Source organism: Balearica regulorum, chromosome 4 (assembly GCF_011004875.1).
Source record: "Balearica regulorum gibbericeps isolate bBalReg1 chromosome 4, bBalReg1.pri, whole genome shotgun sequence".
NCBI classification, from domain to species: domain Eukaryota; kingdom Metazoa; phylum Chordata; class Aves; order Gruiformes; family Gruidae; genus Balearica; species Balearica regulorum.
Genome location: NC_046187.1, coordinates 41,281,235 through 41,298,812, shown reverse-complemented (window position 1 = coordinate 41,298,812; position 17,578 = coordinate 41,281,235). Strand labels below are relative to the sequence as shown.

Here is a 17,578-nt window from a genome sequence, read left to right as displayed (position 1 = left end):
AGTGGTGTCACTGTTCCCCTACGCAGGATAGGAGCCTTGATTTTAAACACTGTTTTTACCCTTCTTAGATAGTTGACAGACCTCTAAACTGGTAGAAAACATATTGCAGGGGAGGTGCATATTCTGTTTATATTAAGCAAATTTCTACAAGATCAATTTAACAAAAAACTACAGCCACAGCCTAAAGTTCCTGGTGAAACATAATGAGTTATTGAAGTTTCCAAAGCACTGCCAAACCTGTAAAGTCCAGTGTCTTTGAAGGGTGGGCAATGCCAGTTTTGTGGAGATGAGACTGCATTACAGAATTTTGTTATTGAGATAATTTTTTTTTTTTTAATTTGTGGCATAAGCTGCCCATAATGTTAAAATCTGGTGGAGAAACTAGAGTACTGCTTTACACAGAAAAGCAGACTACATTGAAACATGGAGACATACTTGGGATGTGAAAAAACACATCCTTGCATTTTGAAAAATATGCAATAATTCCTCATTCCAGCTCAATTTTAAAGCAGAACACAGCAAGTAACACTTTCCATTTCTAAAAGAGAAAAGAAATATAAAGTTACCTGTGCAGTAATTAAGTGTGTTAGTTTCACAAAAAAAAATTAAATGCATTGCTTTTACAAATAAAGCTTTGGGAAATAATCTGTATTACAGAACTCTCCCACTCTGCACCACAAATTACAGTCATTTCCCACTAGTGTACAAAAGTGGGGGGTAAAACACACCTCCTTTATTATGATTTTCAGCCTGGTGTACCTTACAAACCGCTTTAGCAGCTATATCACTTCACATTTACACACTGCCTGACACCACACGCTGCCCAGTCATGGCAAATGCGATTCAGGGAGACCACCCTAAGTACTGTGTCAGCACGTTACCAGGCGTCAATGCTGTTTGTGTCTACAGTGCCGTGGGGAAACCGAAGCCCTCCTCTCCACGTGCACCGCTGTTCCTCGGACATCTTCTGCAAAGCCTTCTCTGGTTGTGGACATCAAAACGACCATGAAACGTTGGGAAGCACAGTAAGGCAGCCCCACTAAGAATCTCTCCCTGATTTTGGTAGCAGCTCAAAGAGCATCACTGAGCTACAGTTCCCACACCAAAACACTCTGAACTACTCAGTCCTTCCAACCTTCAGGCTACAAAGGAAGAGAGAGACCATTTTGTCCAAGTACAGGTGTAGTAGCGTGGGTCTATCAAGGCAGGGGGATACAGAAGGGGCAAGTGCACTGACGTCAAACGTCACAAGCAACACTCGCATCTCACTAACTTTTCCCTTTATATCAAAAGACAAGACTAGTACAAAAAGGTGACCACATGTCCAACAGCAGAAAACAAGCTTATAGAGTCTCCTCTCAAGAAGGAGCCTCAGCTTGCTACATGAAAATATGAAGCATGCTTTATTCACACATTTTCAATTCACTACAACATTAAAAGCCCACAGGTCATGTTTGTACGATGCGGTTAACATAAAACTAAGAGCTTACTGCAATCAAAATGAAATATTCCTCACTGGCACTACTTCAATAATTGACCTAGCCTGGGGTCATTTTAAAACAGTTTAAAATGCATCATTAATCCAGGGTATTCCAAAGCAGCTCTACTAATAGAGAAGCAAAGTTGCACTTAGCGTGCATTTAAAAAAATAATAATATGATAACAATGTCAGAGATGCAGATTAGAGCAACATGAAAGACAAGGCATAGAAAAGGTAATAGCAACGTCACTTAGAAGTTCTAGAAATACATTTGATGGGATATATTTTCCTTATTTTTCTCCTGGTTGTGCATTTTCCTTTCTTTCATGTTTCCTTCCTGTCACTTCCATAACACACTGGCAGCTTCTCACTCTCCGTTATCATTAAAAGGGAGTAGGTGGTCTCTCTAACAACCAGATCAGTAAATTGGAGGTTAATCTGCAATGTGGAGAAGGTTACTAAATGGAACAGAAGGTCAGTCATTTGATTATTTTAGATCACACGTCAGGAGAAAAGCAGGTTAGCAAAGTATATTATAAAGACAGCAGCCTTGGGCAAGTATTTTTTGAACAAACTTGTGCATGGTCTCTTAAAGAAATGTATATGAGAGTCCATTGTCTAAAGAGTAGAAACGACTAACAGGAAAGACTGGAAAGAATCAAGGGCATAAATAAAACGAGCCAACATCTTTATTGCCTACATATTTCAAGACTTAGAAGAAGAGAGGAAGAAAAAGTTCAGTAGATCGTCTAAAGTTATCCCTGTTCAAAAAACCGAACATAAAGCCAGCCCACATACAATCTGTGCATAAAGAGGGTGGGGAGACAAAAACAAACCAAAAATCCACATTTATTAAAAAAAAGGAAAATGCGAAAGACACTATAAATTGTACTGGATTTATACTCATAAACATACGCTTTCCCATGTATCTGCATGGTGTCTTTCACAAAATCGTTCCATTCCTTGTGAGATTGTTAGGGCATGTTACTTTAAGAAAAATAAACTCCCTCTCCCTGCAGGAAGCAAAGATGGTCTCCTTACCTCCTCCTGCCCATAAACAACCATACACATGGCGGGGGGGGGGGGGGTGTGTACATACATCTAAAAGGAAAAACTCAAAGCCCACATTAACAAACATTTCTGAAGAACCTATTCTACTAACAAATTCTTTAAAATGCATTGAAGAAGAGTCCCAATTGAATTTTAAACACAATTCAGTGAGGTTTTAGTCTCATAAGTCACAGAACAAATGTTACTACAACACAAGAAAAAGGCAACTTTTCCCAAGACCTCCTCTGTCTGAAGGGGTTACAACGTGCACAGGCGGTAAATACACGTGTCCTGAGCTTGATCTCCTGTCTTCATTTGTCACATGCATCCATTCCAGATGCAGAAGCAGGTTGCTGCTTAGCATGATGCCATCTCCATTTCCCTTCTCCCATTTTAAAATACAATTTTTCTTCATTGCTTCTGAAGGAGACATCTGTTGTGTGTCTTGACCATTTGAAGAAAAATTTCTCTCTCGCTTGTTCATATTGAAGCTGCTTCAATGAAAACACCTTTATCTTCAGTGACTGCACTATTACTCTGTGTGGGGTCAGCACATGAACTGCAGCACTTGGAATTTCTGAGTAGTAATTTGCTGAGAAAACACCTCAGTTTTAGAAAAAAATAAGTCTCACCTTAATAACAACTCCTTGCCAAGCAGTTTCTCTCTACCCTTTGTATACAGATGGCTTAAACAACATCTCAGCATCTTCACTGCTCTTGGTGCACCCTCTCCTCATGAAAGGAGCGGACGGGGAAAATGGAGAAAGATCGCATAAGGTAGCGGACTGTGTTTCCAGTCAGATTGATTTCCCACCCCACTGCAGCTTTGTTGCTTTCCCTGAAGGAGCTCCACAAGTTCCCTGCCCTCCTCTGCAAGCCTTCCTGCACACACGGCATGTCTGTTCACAGTGTTCAAGTGCTTTCAATTCTGTTTTTAAATTCCATTAGTATATATAGGCAGTTGGTGGAGGTACATGCAATTTCACTTTCATGTTAGCAAAGCATAGGTTAATATATATGTTCTGGCTGCACTTTCATTGGGCTTGTACCTCTTAAACGGATTACTTTAGGGGAAATGGAGAGATAAACCCACTCCTCTCTCACTCCAGATCAAGAAGTAATATGGATCAAAATAAAATCTGACCATCATTAGGAGGAATGTCTCCGTATACTTGGAGAAATTCCCACCGCTTTACCATCACTGGGAATTATGTCAAGGGTGCCCTTACGCTGAAAAAGATTTAATCTCATGTGAAACACAAGTTAAATATACTGCAGGAATATTTTGCTGTGAGACTTTTGCTTGCCATTTTTTAGTTTTCTGCTAATTTTTACAGCCATCTCAAGTAGTTTTTATGTCCATGTGTGCTGTGTCTCTAAAGATTTTGTAACTTTAGTAGAGAAATTGTTACTTAATGTCATAAAAGTTCTGGATTTACATTTTTATACTAGAGTTATAATTGCAAAATTTGATCCACGATTTGACTGTCACTTTAGTTTATGTTGAGCAATTCTGGAAAAACAATATCCGTTCAAGCCTGTCATTCATTTTGTATCCATATCAAATGCAACTTAAAACGTAGTCATTTATCAGAGCCTGAAAAATAGTAATATATTTCTTGTAGGATGGCATTAATGTGTCTTTTTCATGCATTCCCCATGCTAATATGAAACTACCACTCTGTAGAAAAAGCAATCTAAAAATTTCCAAGACTCAAGCAATCCAACATAATAATTTACCCAGCAATCAAATGAGATACCAAAAACATTAAAGAAGCTGAAATGTGTTTTTAAAAATAAACAAAAAAACAAACAAAAAAGGAGTGTAAGAGGCAAGAGATGGAGGTGTGCTGCTATGTTGAAAATAAGAGGGCTTTCCCCATTGAAGTGACACAGTGGGTATTTTGCCTCTCATATAAAAAAAACATTTAAAAAGTGAACTATTGCATCTAACCATGTATTACATTCTGTGCAAGACAGATGATCCAGAGCTGGTGAACCACCGAAGGGTACTGGTTCAGCACAAGATTTGGTACAATTTACAGTCTCTTCTCAAGTTATCTAGCTCTGGGTAACTACTGCTGCATCCGTGCAGGCTTTGCCAGGGACTGGTAAAATTTTGCCAAGGGTATAGTTATTCTGTGCAGATGAGAGATTTCAGTTGCCATTATCTGTTGGAGCTAACTCTTGTGGGTGGGAATATCTCAAACCTCCCAAGTACACGTGCACTTGTTTGACTTTGCCTTCTCCGACACAACCACGTAACGCTTCAGCAGCATTACCAAAATGTTACATCACAAGCACAACTTTTAGCCCAGGGCTTGGATGACAGAACAGAAAGACAAACTGCCTGTGACAGACAATTATCTAATGCAAAATTGGGAGATTTTAATCACAGGGAGGCAAAAACATATGGGATAAAATACTTAATCTCACACTACAGAAGCTGTTAACATTGCAGGAATACACGTGCAGGGTCTGTATTTTCCAGACATTGGCTCTGAACAGAGACACAGGGAGCCCTTGCTCTTCCCTGTCTTCATCTATAAACAGAACTTGTCAAAGGCTGGCTATAAAACATTCTTGCTTGTCCTAAACATTTGTTTGCGTTCTCCTAATATTTAATTTATAGAAAACTATTTTCAGAGAGGAACAATAAGCAAACAGGCTAAAATTTTCTAAACAAACTCATCTGTTATTCTATTTTAAGTACAAGTATGAAAAATTACGCTTCTTTAAGCAAATGAGCACCTTAAGGTACTCTGATAAATCTACACTTATACACTTCAGTGAGCAATCCAATTTCTAAAGCACCCTGCATTAACACTGGTGTCCTGACCAAATTCTAGTTCAGATAATTACTCTGCCTAGCTAAATCTTTTATCAGTATCGCATCCTGTCATAAACCGCTGTACAGCACAGAAGTAAACAGTTAAATCGCCATTTTGTCTTAAGCACAGAACCAATGGTTTATCACTGATCAATGAAACATTCAGGTTGCACGGGCCAGATTTTCAGGTCTGCTATGTCCAATTTGTACTGTAAATTTAGTATTAAGAAAAGCAACTGAAAGGTGTAGGAAGCTGCACTGAGCCTGTGTTGTGGTTTAACCCAGCAGGCAGCTAAACACCACACAGCTGCTCCCCACCCACCCCCTCAGTGGGATGGGGCACAGAATCGAGGAAAAACAGTAAAACTCATGCATTGAGATGAAGGCAGTTTAATAGGACAGCAAAAGAAGATAAAATAATCATCATCATCAAAACAGGTGATGCAGAATGCAATTGCACGCCACCTGCTGACCAATGCCTAGCCTGTCTCTAAGCAGTGAGCCCCCATCCGGCCAGCTCCCCCCAGTTACACGCTGAGCACGATGTCATATGGTATGGAATATCCCTTTGGCCAGCTGGGGTCAGCTGTCCTGGCTGTGTCCCCTCCCAATTCCTTGTGCTCTCCCAGCCTTCTCACTGGCAGGGCAGGAGAAGCTGAAAAGTCCTTGACTTAGTGTAAGCACTGCTTACCAACAACTAAAACATCAGTGTGTTTTCAACATTATTCTCATACTAAATCCAAAACACAGCACTATACCTGCTACTGGAAAGAAAATTAACTATCGCAGCCGGAACTAGGACAGCATGGTAACTCTTAGATGGCACAAAGCTGACAGTTTTCAGGGCACTGCATGTTCACAGCAGTGCCAGGCATGTCCAATCTCCAAACTCCTTGTTCCTGCAGCTCTCACGGGAGTTGCTGCTCACATGGCACTGAACACAACATCCAAATATTCTTCAACTACTTCAGGGAAAAGTCTGGCAGATAGGCTTAAACTGTTGTGGAGGTGGTTTCAGATGATCCAACGAAGCATCTGTCAAATGCTGTTATGTCCTGTCACTAGAGATGTGGCTGAAAAATTCAGGCATTGGATGGTAACCAACAGCTGGAGGTGATGGGGGGGGAAAGGGATGCTGTAGTTATCTGTTAAATCCACATTTGACTAGATGAAAGCACCATATTTCAGCTATTGACTGCTTCCTAAAGTGAGGCCAGAGGTCTTCAATAAACAAGACCTGACCAGGAAAAAGAGGGGATAGGAAATTCCTCCAATAAGATCTGCCAAGAGATCTTAAAGTGGCAGAGTAAGATAACATTGTCCCCATGAAACACAACCCTGAACAGGAACACGGCAGCCCTGACCCTGCAGGATACAAACACCCAGAAAAGTGTAGGATATTGTAGCCCATATATTTCTATGGTAGCTGCACACACACCTCATCATTTGCATTCCTACAATTACCTTAATATAGTGCTACTATTGTAGTTTGGTGATTAAGGAGATGACTTGCATCACCAGGTGTTTGCATAGAGAAGATGACATGACTCCAAGCCTACAAAGAAAGATGTATGGAAGTTACGGAAATGAAGGCAAAGAATTTGAAAGAGAAGCATGAAATCCTGTTAAATTCCTGCAATAGATTTTCTTCCTCTCTTTTAATTCTTGAGCAAACCTCCTCAAGTAGGTCTCTTCTATAGCATTTTTTCATAAAGAAGAGGGAGAGGATTTCTCTGTTGAAGACATATTTTGAGAAAGATAACCCAGCCAAGCACATCACCCAGTGAAACTCCCCCAAATATAGTTTGAAACCAATGAATCACAATAGAGCTTACCTTAAAAACCAGTTTACACCAGAATTCTCAGAAAAGAGTTGGTACAGCAGGTTGACATCTCCTAATAAAGCCTTTTCACATGTTAAAGGAACATTAAAAAACTGGGACTGCTATTTCTTTCAGTCAGCATAATTTGGTCTCTTGACAGTGAGGAACATTTACGATAGATGTAGAATTTTTAGCTTGGGATTCCTGAGCTGCATTGTATTTAACTTGTCAACCTCCAAGTTAATTTTTTTCAGCCTTATTTAAAGTAACCAAACATGTCTGCTCCTGGCCCCAATCCATCGAAATAGTTAGCATACACTCAGTTTTGCTGAAGTCAACTGCTATAAATGTGTGCATCAGCGTATTGCTAGACAAAGACCATAAGTTACCTGTCTGAGCATTCAAAAAAAAAAAAAAAAGAGGAAAAAAAAAGCTGAATTGTTCTTTCTTCTATACGTGAACAGACACCTGCCTACACACAGTTTCATCTCCACTGAATGGTGCACACCGTGGCACAGCACAGTCTGGCTCCCAACCAGGGTGCACCTACGGTACCGCTGCACTACCCTGGACCCAAACACAAGAGCTTCACTCCCTGCACAAGGAGATGAGGAGGTTTAGGAAAGAAGTGAGCATCACCTCCCAGCTAGAGGACAAAAAACAGCCTGGCTGTGCCCCCCAATCAGTGAGCAATCTTGCATCCCACTGCTTCGATAAGGCTCCCTCACCGCAGTGGTCTTTCTACAAGTCCAAATGTTGGCATGCACAGACGTTTCTAGACCGTGTGTTCTGATTTGGATTAATCTGAAAAGACTGTGCTTAAAAAAAAAGGTAACTACACACAATAATATTAGCTGAAATGCATTACAAACACCGAGTTAAATGGAAAGAAAACTAAATATAGAAAACAGTCCATTTTATCCTGTAAGATATACTCTGTTTAGCAACATTCCTGAAAATTGATAGGTATTAAATTAACCACAGGAGGGCTCCCTCTGGTATACTGAATACAACAGAAACATACTGTTAATTGCCAAAAATAATATTGTATCTTAAAAGTAACAAAGGTTTTAGACCTCAAACGATATTTTCCTCAGTAGGCTCCAATATATACAAGGGAATAAAATTATACACGAACAATTCAGATAAAGAAGTGAATTACAGAAATGTTAACTGCATGACTGTTAAATACTTAAACGGCAAACGCAGATTGCCAATGCGCTGTATTTTAAGACATTTAGCTCTGTTTTGCCATGCTGTGTGTAGGGGCCCTTGAAGCTGACATCTCAGCACAGCGATGAACAGGGCTGTAGAATAGAAGAGGATTGAACACACCGGGTCCCAGCTGCTGCTCCGGGGAGAGAAATGAGGACTTGCTCAGAACAGCACATGCATAGAAACTGAGAAACCGAGCATAGGAAGTGAGGCTTTGTTTTATCATTATTTTTTAGGGTCGGCCAGCACTCTCCCAAAATAGTACAAATTAACATCAGCAATAGTCAACCAGCTGTATTTGTAGACTTGGACCTGTTGGTCACTCTGTACTTTATTTACTCCTCTGTTAAAGAGAAACGAAACTCTCCCGCCTCACAAGTCTGTGGTGAAAGGAAAGGTAAGTAACCGAGACAGCCCAGCTAAACACAGAAGCAACTGACAGTGTCCCGACCGTGCAATCATAGGAAATAGGTGTCTATTTGTGTCCTAACCGAACCATACTTAGTACAAGATCTTGTGGCTTTTGAAATCAACTGGAAGAGCAAGGGAAATGCAGCTAAGGGGTATATGTGTGTGCGTGTGTTCACTTTGAAGATGCTGCTTTTATGTACCTCCAGAAACAGCATTCATCAACCCAAGCTTTGTACTTCACTGGTATCAGCAGTGAGTAAACAGAGTCAACTGTCCTGGAACAATTATGACTATCAGAACCTGTGTAATAAACAGTAGGAAATGTTGCACTTTGGGATAAATTTAAATTTTCACCTCTTTCATGGACCTTAGAAACTAATGACTGTTTGCAAGACAGATTTCAGACTGAACCCGCTTCCTGGATTCAGGAGCCAAAGTTAATACTTTCACAGCCATCAGACTTGGAAGGTGGACTTTGTGCCTATTTGCTACCTACAATACAGGCCTAGGATTTGTATGAACTAAGTCCTCCTTAACCTGAGGAGTTCATTTAAATCCGTATCTCACATATCCCAAGAGAAAGACCTAATCACGGGGCTAACCAGACAGAAACACAGAATCCACAGGACAAGGGAAAGAGAGTGTGACTCTATCCCATTGAATAAAGCTTTCCCCTGACAGCATGGCTGTATTTCGGTCTTTGCTCTAGGCTCCGTGCATGCACCAAGATAAAAAGGGCCAACACCATTGAGAGCTCCTCCCGCAGAAGTGCCTAAATCAGGAGGTTGAAGTAGCATGCCCCACTGCGCCAATGCATAAGGGAAGCAAAGTCAGAAATCTACTTTCTTTCCATACTTTACACATCATAAAGCATTGCAGTAATACACCTATGAATAAGTATTACAAAGCATCTGTGACTAAAAGGTACTGCTGTTCAATCCAATTTTAAGTGAGGAGAGTTAACACCGGGAAGCAGGGAGATGACAACTGAATGAAAAGAGTACCAAATGAAGTTGAAACGCATTAGGGGTTAGTTCACGAGACTGCCCTCCTTTTCAGCCAACCACAATGGCATCCCATAAAAACAAAAAGAAACATACCTCTCAACACTTGTCGCCAAATACCTATATCATGGACACTAGACAGCTGCTGCAAGAAATTTGGTTCTTTTACATGAAGTTATTTTTTGTATATTGAAACTGTATAAACAGACAAAGATAAAGCTTTACTGTAGCCAAATAAAGTAGCCCTAACGTTAGACAGCATCAGATAACCAGGTCTGGACTAGGATTACATCCTACTGGTTGCACCACATTGTTGTTTTCTTCTCCACAGAAAACAAAACTGAAATTAAGTTTTATCAGCATAACGTAATATCCAAACACCCTGGACTTGGGATTTTATCAAAAGAAAAGATCAGACAGGATAGTTATATCACATACGCAATATTTCAGTGATAAAAAACAAAACAAAACCAAAGTTAAACCAACTGTGAAAACTGTAATCAAAACTCAAGGACACCATAATGTGTTAGGGAATTTATAAGACTTTTTTTTTTTAAAGGCAATAAAAATATCTTGTTCAGTTTCCCTTATTTCCATAGTACTGTGAGGAAGACTGACTTAGAAAGAATTAAACCAGAAATTGATTATATTTTTTTTTTCCTCACATGTATTACTTTAGTGTCAAACTATATTTTATGGAGAGCTTGTTACTCCATGTAACTCAGAACCTTAATATCCGTAGCTTTACCCTTGAAGCTCCACTTTAAATACTTCAATAAACCAAAAGTAAATAATAATTATCAAAACATAAATATCAAGCCTATCACGTTTACAGGTGAAAACCTTAAGAAAACATGATAGATTTTTTAAAAGTAAGTTTGTATGAAGCGCTTAATAGTACTTATGGAATTAATGTACAGTGATCAAAATCATTAATGCTGCCTGAAATCAGGGTTGTCAATACCACTTTCTCATCTTTCAATCTTTCCTAAAGAAAACCTTCTCTGCTCAGAAACAGAATTTGCACGATGACAAAAAAATACCCTTATGTAACTTATTGCAGCACTATTTTAAAGAATAAGAAAAAGTCAACCTATTTTGTCATGTTAGAATTTCTAGATAGCCCTAAAGAGCACAAGTGCCCTCTTCTAGGCACTGGGAATGACACAGTCCCCAGGGGACACTGTTCTACCATTGACAGAAACAGCCTATTTTTGCATTGTGGACTGCTTTTGAACTGCTTCTCTGCTTAGTGCTGTCAGGATATCAATGCCTCCTCCATCAGCCTGCTATCCCTCCTTCGCTCCGGTGTCGTGGCAAGCAGCTTAGGCGGTGGGAGAGGCTGACGGAGCCCTCGTTCACATGGAACTTTAAGGATGTCTGCTTTAGCAATGAATTGGAAAGTTTAATTTATAACTAGTCAGAAAATCAGAACTTCACCACACCATCTCCTCAAAAACACCTGATGATCAATAACATTAATTGTTTTTAAAACAAGACGGCATATTTATAAACATTACTGCCAACGTCAGAATAGCACTAGACACATTTTACTTGTGAGGGTAAAACCAGTTCAGCCTATGGCTAACTTACTACAGCTCTGCCCCTCTTCCATGGGCTGACTGTACCTCACTGTCACGTGCTGACTCTACAAACATACCTGTGCAACCTAACACAACTTTGGAATATATGAGAGAAGTCTGCTGCAGCTTCAGTAGGACTGACCGTTAAACTTGTGTGAAGTCACACTAAGTATCAAGTAATTGAACACCTCAAGGGCAAAGAATGACTGAGTGTTGAAATTCTTGCATCTCCTGCTAACTTAATAGCAGAAAAAAGTTGTATTTCTACTATGATAGTATTTCACTATTTCTAATGCAGTCTTTTCTAGTATGACCTCATTTTTAGTGTAGTCTCTAAGAAATACGCTGACCATCTTCTTACAATTTCCATTATATTTAAAAGAGTTGAACTCAAAACTTGTATTTCAACCCTTGTTCCTTGTATGCATTTTGGGTTATAACGTGCACATCAAAAGACACAAGTACGGTAATAGCATTCCTCACGTCTACTTCAACCTGCTATCCTCATTGGGTAATGACATTGCCAACATGACTTCAATTCTGACAGCGATAACGGAATTACATTAGAGTCAGCTGTAAGGTTCAAAGTTTCATTGCTCATTTTTATTGTTTTCCCATTAAACAATCCCATTACTGCTCAATTAGTATTCAGGTGGGGAGGAAAATAAAAAAAAGAGAAAAACAGAAGCTAGTAAACAGCCCCTTTCAGAAAACTTAAGATTTAAAATTTGCTGGGGTCTCATTAGCCTGTCTCACTAGCCCTTCATGTATGCTCAGTTGCTGATCTCCAAGGTTTTCTTCCACCATTTTATCCAGAAGTTACTTCCCTTTGAGTGCTATCCAGTCACATGTTACTTAGAGTGCAATCTTGAACATCAGAATTTCATCTTATGTCAAAGCATGTGTCTTTTAAAGAGCCATGCAACAAACATGGAAAGCATTATTTGCATTGCATACCTTAGCTTTCATAAATCACAAAGTAAATTAGAAACTGCAAAGGCTACTGTATGCATCTTCTAAACTAATGTCAGACACTTACAACTGTGTATGATTTTCTAGCACCTACTGCATTTTAAAATCCTTGGAAAGATAAAGTAAGCTTCAAATTAAGAGCTATCCTTAACTTCCTCCTGTAGTAATAAAATATCTTCCATTCAGCATATTTCATTAACTGAAGTTACGATACTTTGGAAGACTAACTTCTGTAATAGATAGCTATATTAACAAAGAATCAAATATGTTATTGTTCAATTGAAGCCGCGGACTTAAATACATTTAGTATGTGGAAAGTGTATTATATACATGGGTGATGACCCTTGAAATTAAGACTACTAATACACCAAAATGATACATGATGCTGTCTAACTCTAACACGAAGGCTACGCAAGTGGTAAACAAGCTAAAAGATCAAACAATCCCATAATTTCTTACTAATGATCTATGAAATATTTATGTTATATTTAAATTACACTGACAATTGCATTGTAGGAACATAGCGCTATTGAAGAGAACAAATACAAGCTTTGGTAAATTACAGGCAGGGTTTTAAAGCACTGCATTACAACAACTCCCTAAAACTAAATTTCACTTAATGCAGGTCATACTGTGATTTATGAGCCATACATAAACCCGGCGAGTTGAGGAATAACTTGAGAAAAAAACCCAGCTTGTGTCAACTGCTGTTATTAATAACGGTGACTGAGGAGATTGGAAACTGGAAATATTTGAAAGTTCGTTGTGACATCAGTCTGACAAGCAGTTACATGCAGTGTAGTTGTATCAGGTCACGTTAGTACCGTTCAGAAGAGAAAAAGACTGTCAGTCACTTCTTGACGAGTTTTCAAACAGAAAGGGTGAGGAAACAAAAAATCTAGGCAATTAGTTACCTAGATGGATCCCGAGCAATTTTAGCGGACCTACAGCCACACATCGGTTCAAGTAGTACTACAGACAGGCAGACAAATAAAAGTTGCGGTAAAAACTCCACCTCTCGTAATGAAAATTGGAGCCCAGCATCATCTCTTGGCTAACCAACGAAGCATGCAAAATCCCACGTCCTCCTAATTTCACAGCCAGCTTCTGTGACTGCTCACCCTTGCCCTTCCCGGGGAAGCCCAACCCGGCAGGCTCGTTTGTTCGCCCATAACTTTCTCTCTCCAGCGTGGAGGTAGGACAAGCACATGTGCCGCCTCTCGCCTCGCCGCTCCGCTCCGCACCGGCGGCCGCCGCGACCCGGACCCTTCCGCCGCCTCCGGGCCCCGCTCGACCGCGGGGGGGGACGAACGCCGGGGCCGCGCCCCGAGAGGCGGCAGCTCGCCGGCCGCCCGGATCAGCGGGGCACCGCGGAGCGGCGCGGAACACCGCGGGGCAGCGCTCCAGGGCGGCTTCGCACCTACCTGCGGCTCGGCGGGCTCGGCGGGCTCGGCGGGCTTCACCAGGTGCTTCTCCTTGTAGAGAGACCAGAGGCCGATGTCAGGCAGGAAAATCAGAGCCGCGGTGAAGAGCAGCGTCATTTGCAGAAACCTCTTCTGTTTCCTCTTCATGGCCAAAGCCGGGCTGCTCTGGTGGCAGCGGCAGCAGCAGCAGCTACCCCCGCGCCACGGGGCCAGGTCCTTCCCTCCCCGCTGTCCCTCGGAGGGGCCCGGCGCCGCGGAGAAACTTCGCCCGCCCGCCTCACGGCCGCCCGCCCCGTGCCCGGGCGGGGCCGCCCCCCGCGGCGGCGGCGGCGGCGGGGCCGAAGCTGGCGGCCGCTCCCCCCGCCCCGGTACGGCGCTGCGCGGCGGCGGTGCCGCTCCCGGGGGAGCTCATGGATCCACCTACGCACGGAGCGGCGAACAGCCCGACACCCAGCGGGAGGGGGAGCAAAAAAAAAAAAACAAACCACCCAAACAAAACCAATTTTTTTTTTTTTTTTTTTTAAAAGAGGTAAGCCCCCCCCCTCAACCCGAGTCCAATAAGCAGCGTTAGCCGGGGAGAGCACCCCCTCCTCCTGGCTCCGGGGCACCGCGGGAGCGCTAGCACTGCGCGGAGCCCCCGCGGCTCGCCGCACCCGCCCGCCTCACGTCCCCCTGCCTGCCCGGGCCCGGGGCGGGGGGGCGCGGCATCATGAGCTCATCACGCGCAATTTGTGAAGCAAGAGTTTAAATGAAAAAAATGCGAAAGGAGCGCAGAGCCCGGTGCCGCAGCACAGCGCGCCCCTCCGCGCCGGGAAGGCGGGTAAGGAGGGGGTGGCCCCCGCGCCCCCCGCGCCCCCCGCCACCACGTGCGCCAGCCGGGCCGGGCCCGCCCCGCCGCGCCCCCTCATCCCGGCCGCCCCGTGGGTGCCGTGCGCTGGCTCCGCGCCTTTCCGCACCGGCGGGCAGAGGCGGCGAGCAGAGCCCCGCGGGGGCAGACCCTGGGGCGGGGACCACGGGCCGGGCAGCGCCGCCGCCGCCGCCGCGCACCGGGGACGGGGCTCGGCAATTCCCGTTCCGGTCCGTCCTCCACGGCGCTACGTGAAACGCGGGGGGAACCGCGTAGAGAGCCCACGGACGGCTCTCTGTCCACTGCACCAGGCAGTATCGGGGCGCTCACCTGCGGGGGGCTCCCCCCCACAGCGCCGCCTTTCCCGAGCTCGCCCGGCCGTCAGCCCGTGCAGCCCCTGCCCTCCCCGCACCGCGGGGCTGAGGTCACCCCCCGCTTCGGGAGCAGCACCGAGGGAAGGAGATGTTCAAAGCGATGTCGCTCCGGTTGTCGGTTCTACCCTGCTTGTTGCATCAGACCCGTTTGGGCTTCTGGTCTGAGTTCAGCTGCTCGTTCATGACTACCTAGTGCAATTACCCTTTCTTCTCAAACTAACTCCTCTCAGCAAAACGGGAGGACACTTAGGTTAAATTTACTAGGACCTAGTGCCCTTTCAGCTTTGTCGCATCAAACAGCGGGAAATATATACCAGACTTCTAACATTAACGTGTCTATCTAAGGTATATCTAACCTTCTCTTTCTCTGCACTGCATATGAAAAGCTATCACTTCAATTACAGTCCATATTTCTATCAGTGGCTAAAATATTTCTGAATGTCTAGGTCTAAATACTGCAGTGAGAATCCTCTTTTCATAACCAAAGAGCATCTCTACAAATGGTGAGAAGTAGTCCTGTTCTTTTTCATTGGTGAAATCGATCTTGTCCATCCACAGAACTGTCTTGTGCAGAAAGCATTTCCTACATATGTATAAAATAGTAAAAGAGGCAGTGAAAGGTTATTTTTAGGAGAATAGCTGGAGATAAAGGAAAGTTTGTGGGAGGAACAGAAGAACTCTGAACACTGAAGGTGGGGTGGGAGGAAACAGCATAATGCTCTTCACACGAAAGTAGGACTGGAAGGGACCTTGCGAGGTCAGCTCCTCCGTGGCTCTGCCCCAAGGCGCGATCAGCTACATCTATGTCATTCTTGACAAGTGTTTGTCTAACCCATTCTGAAGTCCTCCAGCAATAGCACCACTACAGCCTCCTCATGCAATCTGTTCTGACTTGCAGTTACAAACTTTTCCTTAATGTTTAACCTGAATCTTCCTTGCTGTGATTTCATTAGCCACCAAAGAGACAGCAAGCAGAGTATTCCCCTCAGTCTTTACATAGTTAAAGCCCACTTCCAGATACTGGTCCACAGACACTCCAGCACATCTCAACAGCTGATGTCTCTTACTGCTTTCATCAGGACTGTCTTCAACTGGTATGTATCTTTCTTGAAGTGCAAGGTCCAAAGCTGGACATAATATGCTACTGGGACCTTGTAAGTATTTATAAGAACAGAAGGATAATTGTGCTTTTGTCACAGCATATACTCTTTTTCATTGCTTCCATGTGGAACGCAAGCTTTGGTTGTAACAGCAGTAGGCTGTTAACTAATGACCACTTTTGTGATACAATTTAAGCTCTGGTTGGTTTCGTTTCCCTTGAATTAACTACCTCCTAATTCACTGCTCCTATTTCTATCCCTGTGTCTGAATACTTCTCCCTTTTGCACTGTCTCTATTGAATATAATATTTTTTTTTCCCCAGAATATTTATCCAGTTTGTCAAAACCATTTTGAATTTAAGCCTATCTTCCACTGTCATATACAAATTTAATAAACAATTTCTATTCTGTAATCCAGACTGTTAGCAAGAACTTTAGCGTGTTCAGATGCAGGACAGATCCTTGCAGAGCTCTGCAAAATGTATCCTCCCACACTGGAGAGTGAGCTGTTGATGCTTTACTCTCTTTGTAGTTCCCAATTTTGCACTTACCTGATAGTTGCAAGACCTGTGTAAACTAATCTTGCTTATACAGGTGTCCTGTGCAAGGCTTTGCTCTACTGTTTTAGTGACAAAGGATATATTTCATTGTTTTCTTTTCACCCCTGCCAGGCTATCAGGATGTTATGGAAGATCACCAAAAAGGCTATGCAAGCAGTTACACTTTTTGATTGTTGTAGCTAACCAAGAAGGTATTCAGTTCAACCAAATTTCAAAAAATTGGATTTGTATTCAAGAACTGAATGTACCAAAAAGATTAGAAGTATTCACAAAACCAAAGGGCATTGATCTTCTTGTAAGAAATTCCACTTTTTTAGCTCGTCATCCAGGGTTAGGAAACTTACCCAGCATATAGAAGATTTACGATTCAGCTGCCTTTTCGTCTGAAGGGATTCAACCCTGATGTTCTTCCACTCAGTGAGAGAAGCATAATAGCTAGAACCATCCTAAGTATAGAAATGATTGCTATGAGATCGTATAATAATTGTATAGAAAAAGTAGGACTACTGGCAGGAAAGATTTAAGAGATGTTGCATACTGGAATTCCACAGCATGCCAGTTAAGTCCCCCTCCGGAGGTCGAAGTGAATGCAGACGTTCACTCTCAAGAGATGAAATTCGATTTAATTTCCTGAATCCTGAGAATGATTTTGTAGCGAGGGTCATAGTCCACAACTGGCAAATTCAGGTCTGCTTTGTTAAGAATAAAGGCACATTTTTCAGCAAATCATTTTTTCATACAATCATAAGCCCTAGCCCTAATAAGAATAGCTGAATTTTTAAGACGCTAAGCTAGTTTAAAGGAAGGGGGGTGGGGGGGAATTTTCACTGTTCTGTGAGTTAAGCTGCAAACATACATCGAGGCACGTAGCAGTAATGTATACTTGCCCCAGAAGAACTTGTAGT

At 42.6% G+C, this 17,578-nt stretch overlaps 1 protein-coding gene across 1 annotated transcript in view; it reads right to left on the bottom strand.

Annotated features, from left to right (window-relative positions):
- GALNTL6 (polypeptide N-acetylgalactosaminyltransferase like 6) overlaps nucleotides 1-14,059 on the bottom strand; it is a 481,223-nt gene extending 467,164 nt beyond the window's left edge. The window contains exon 1 of the mRNA XM_075751893.1: nucleotides 13,793-14,059. Coding sequence (XP_075608008.1) covers nucleotides 13,793-13,939 — 147 coding nt within the window. The 5' untranslated portion in view covers nucleotides 13,940-14,059. The remainder of the gene's footprint in view (nucleotides 1-13,792) is intronic.
- Between the last annotated feature and the right edge of the window lie 3,519 nt (nucleotides 14,060-17,578).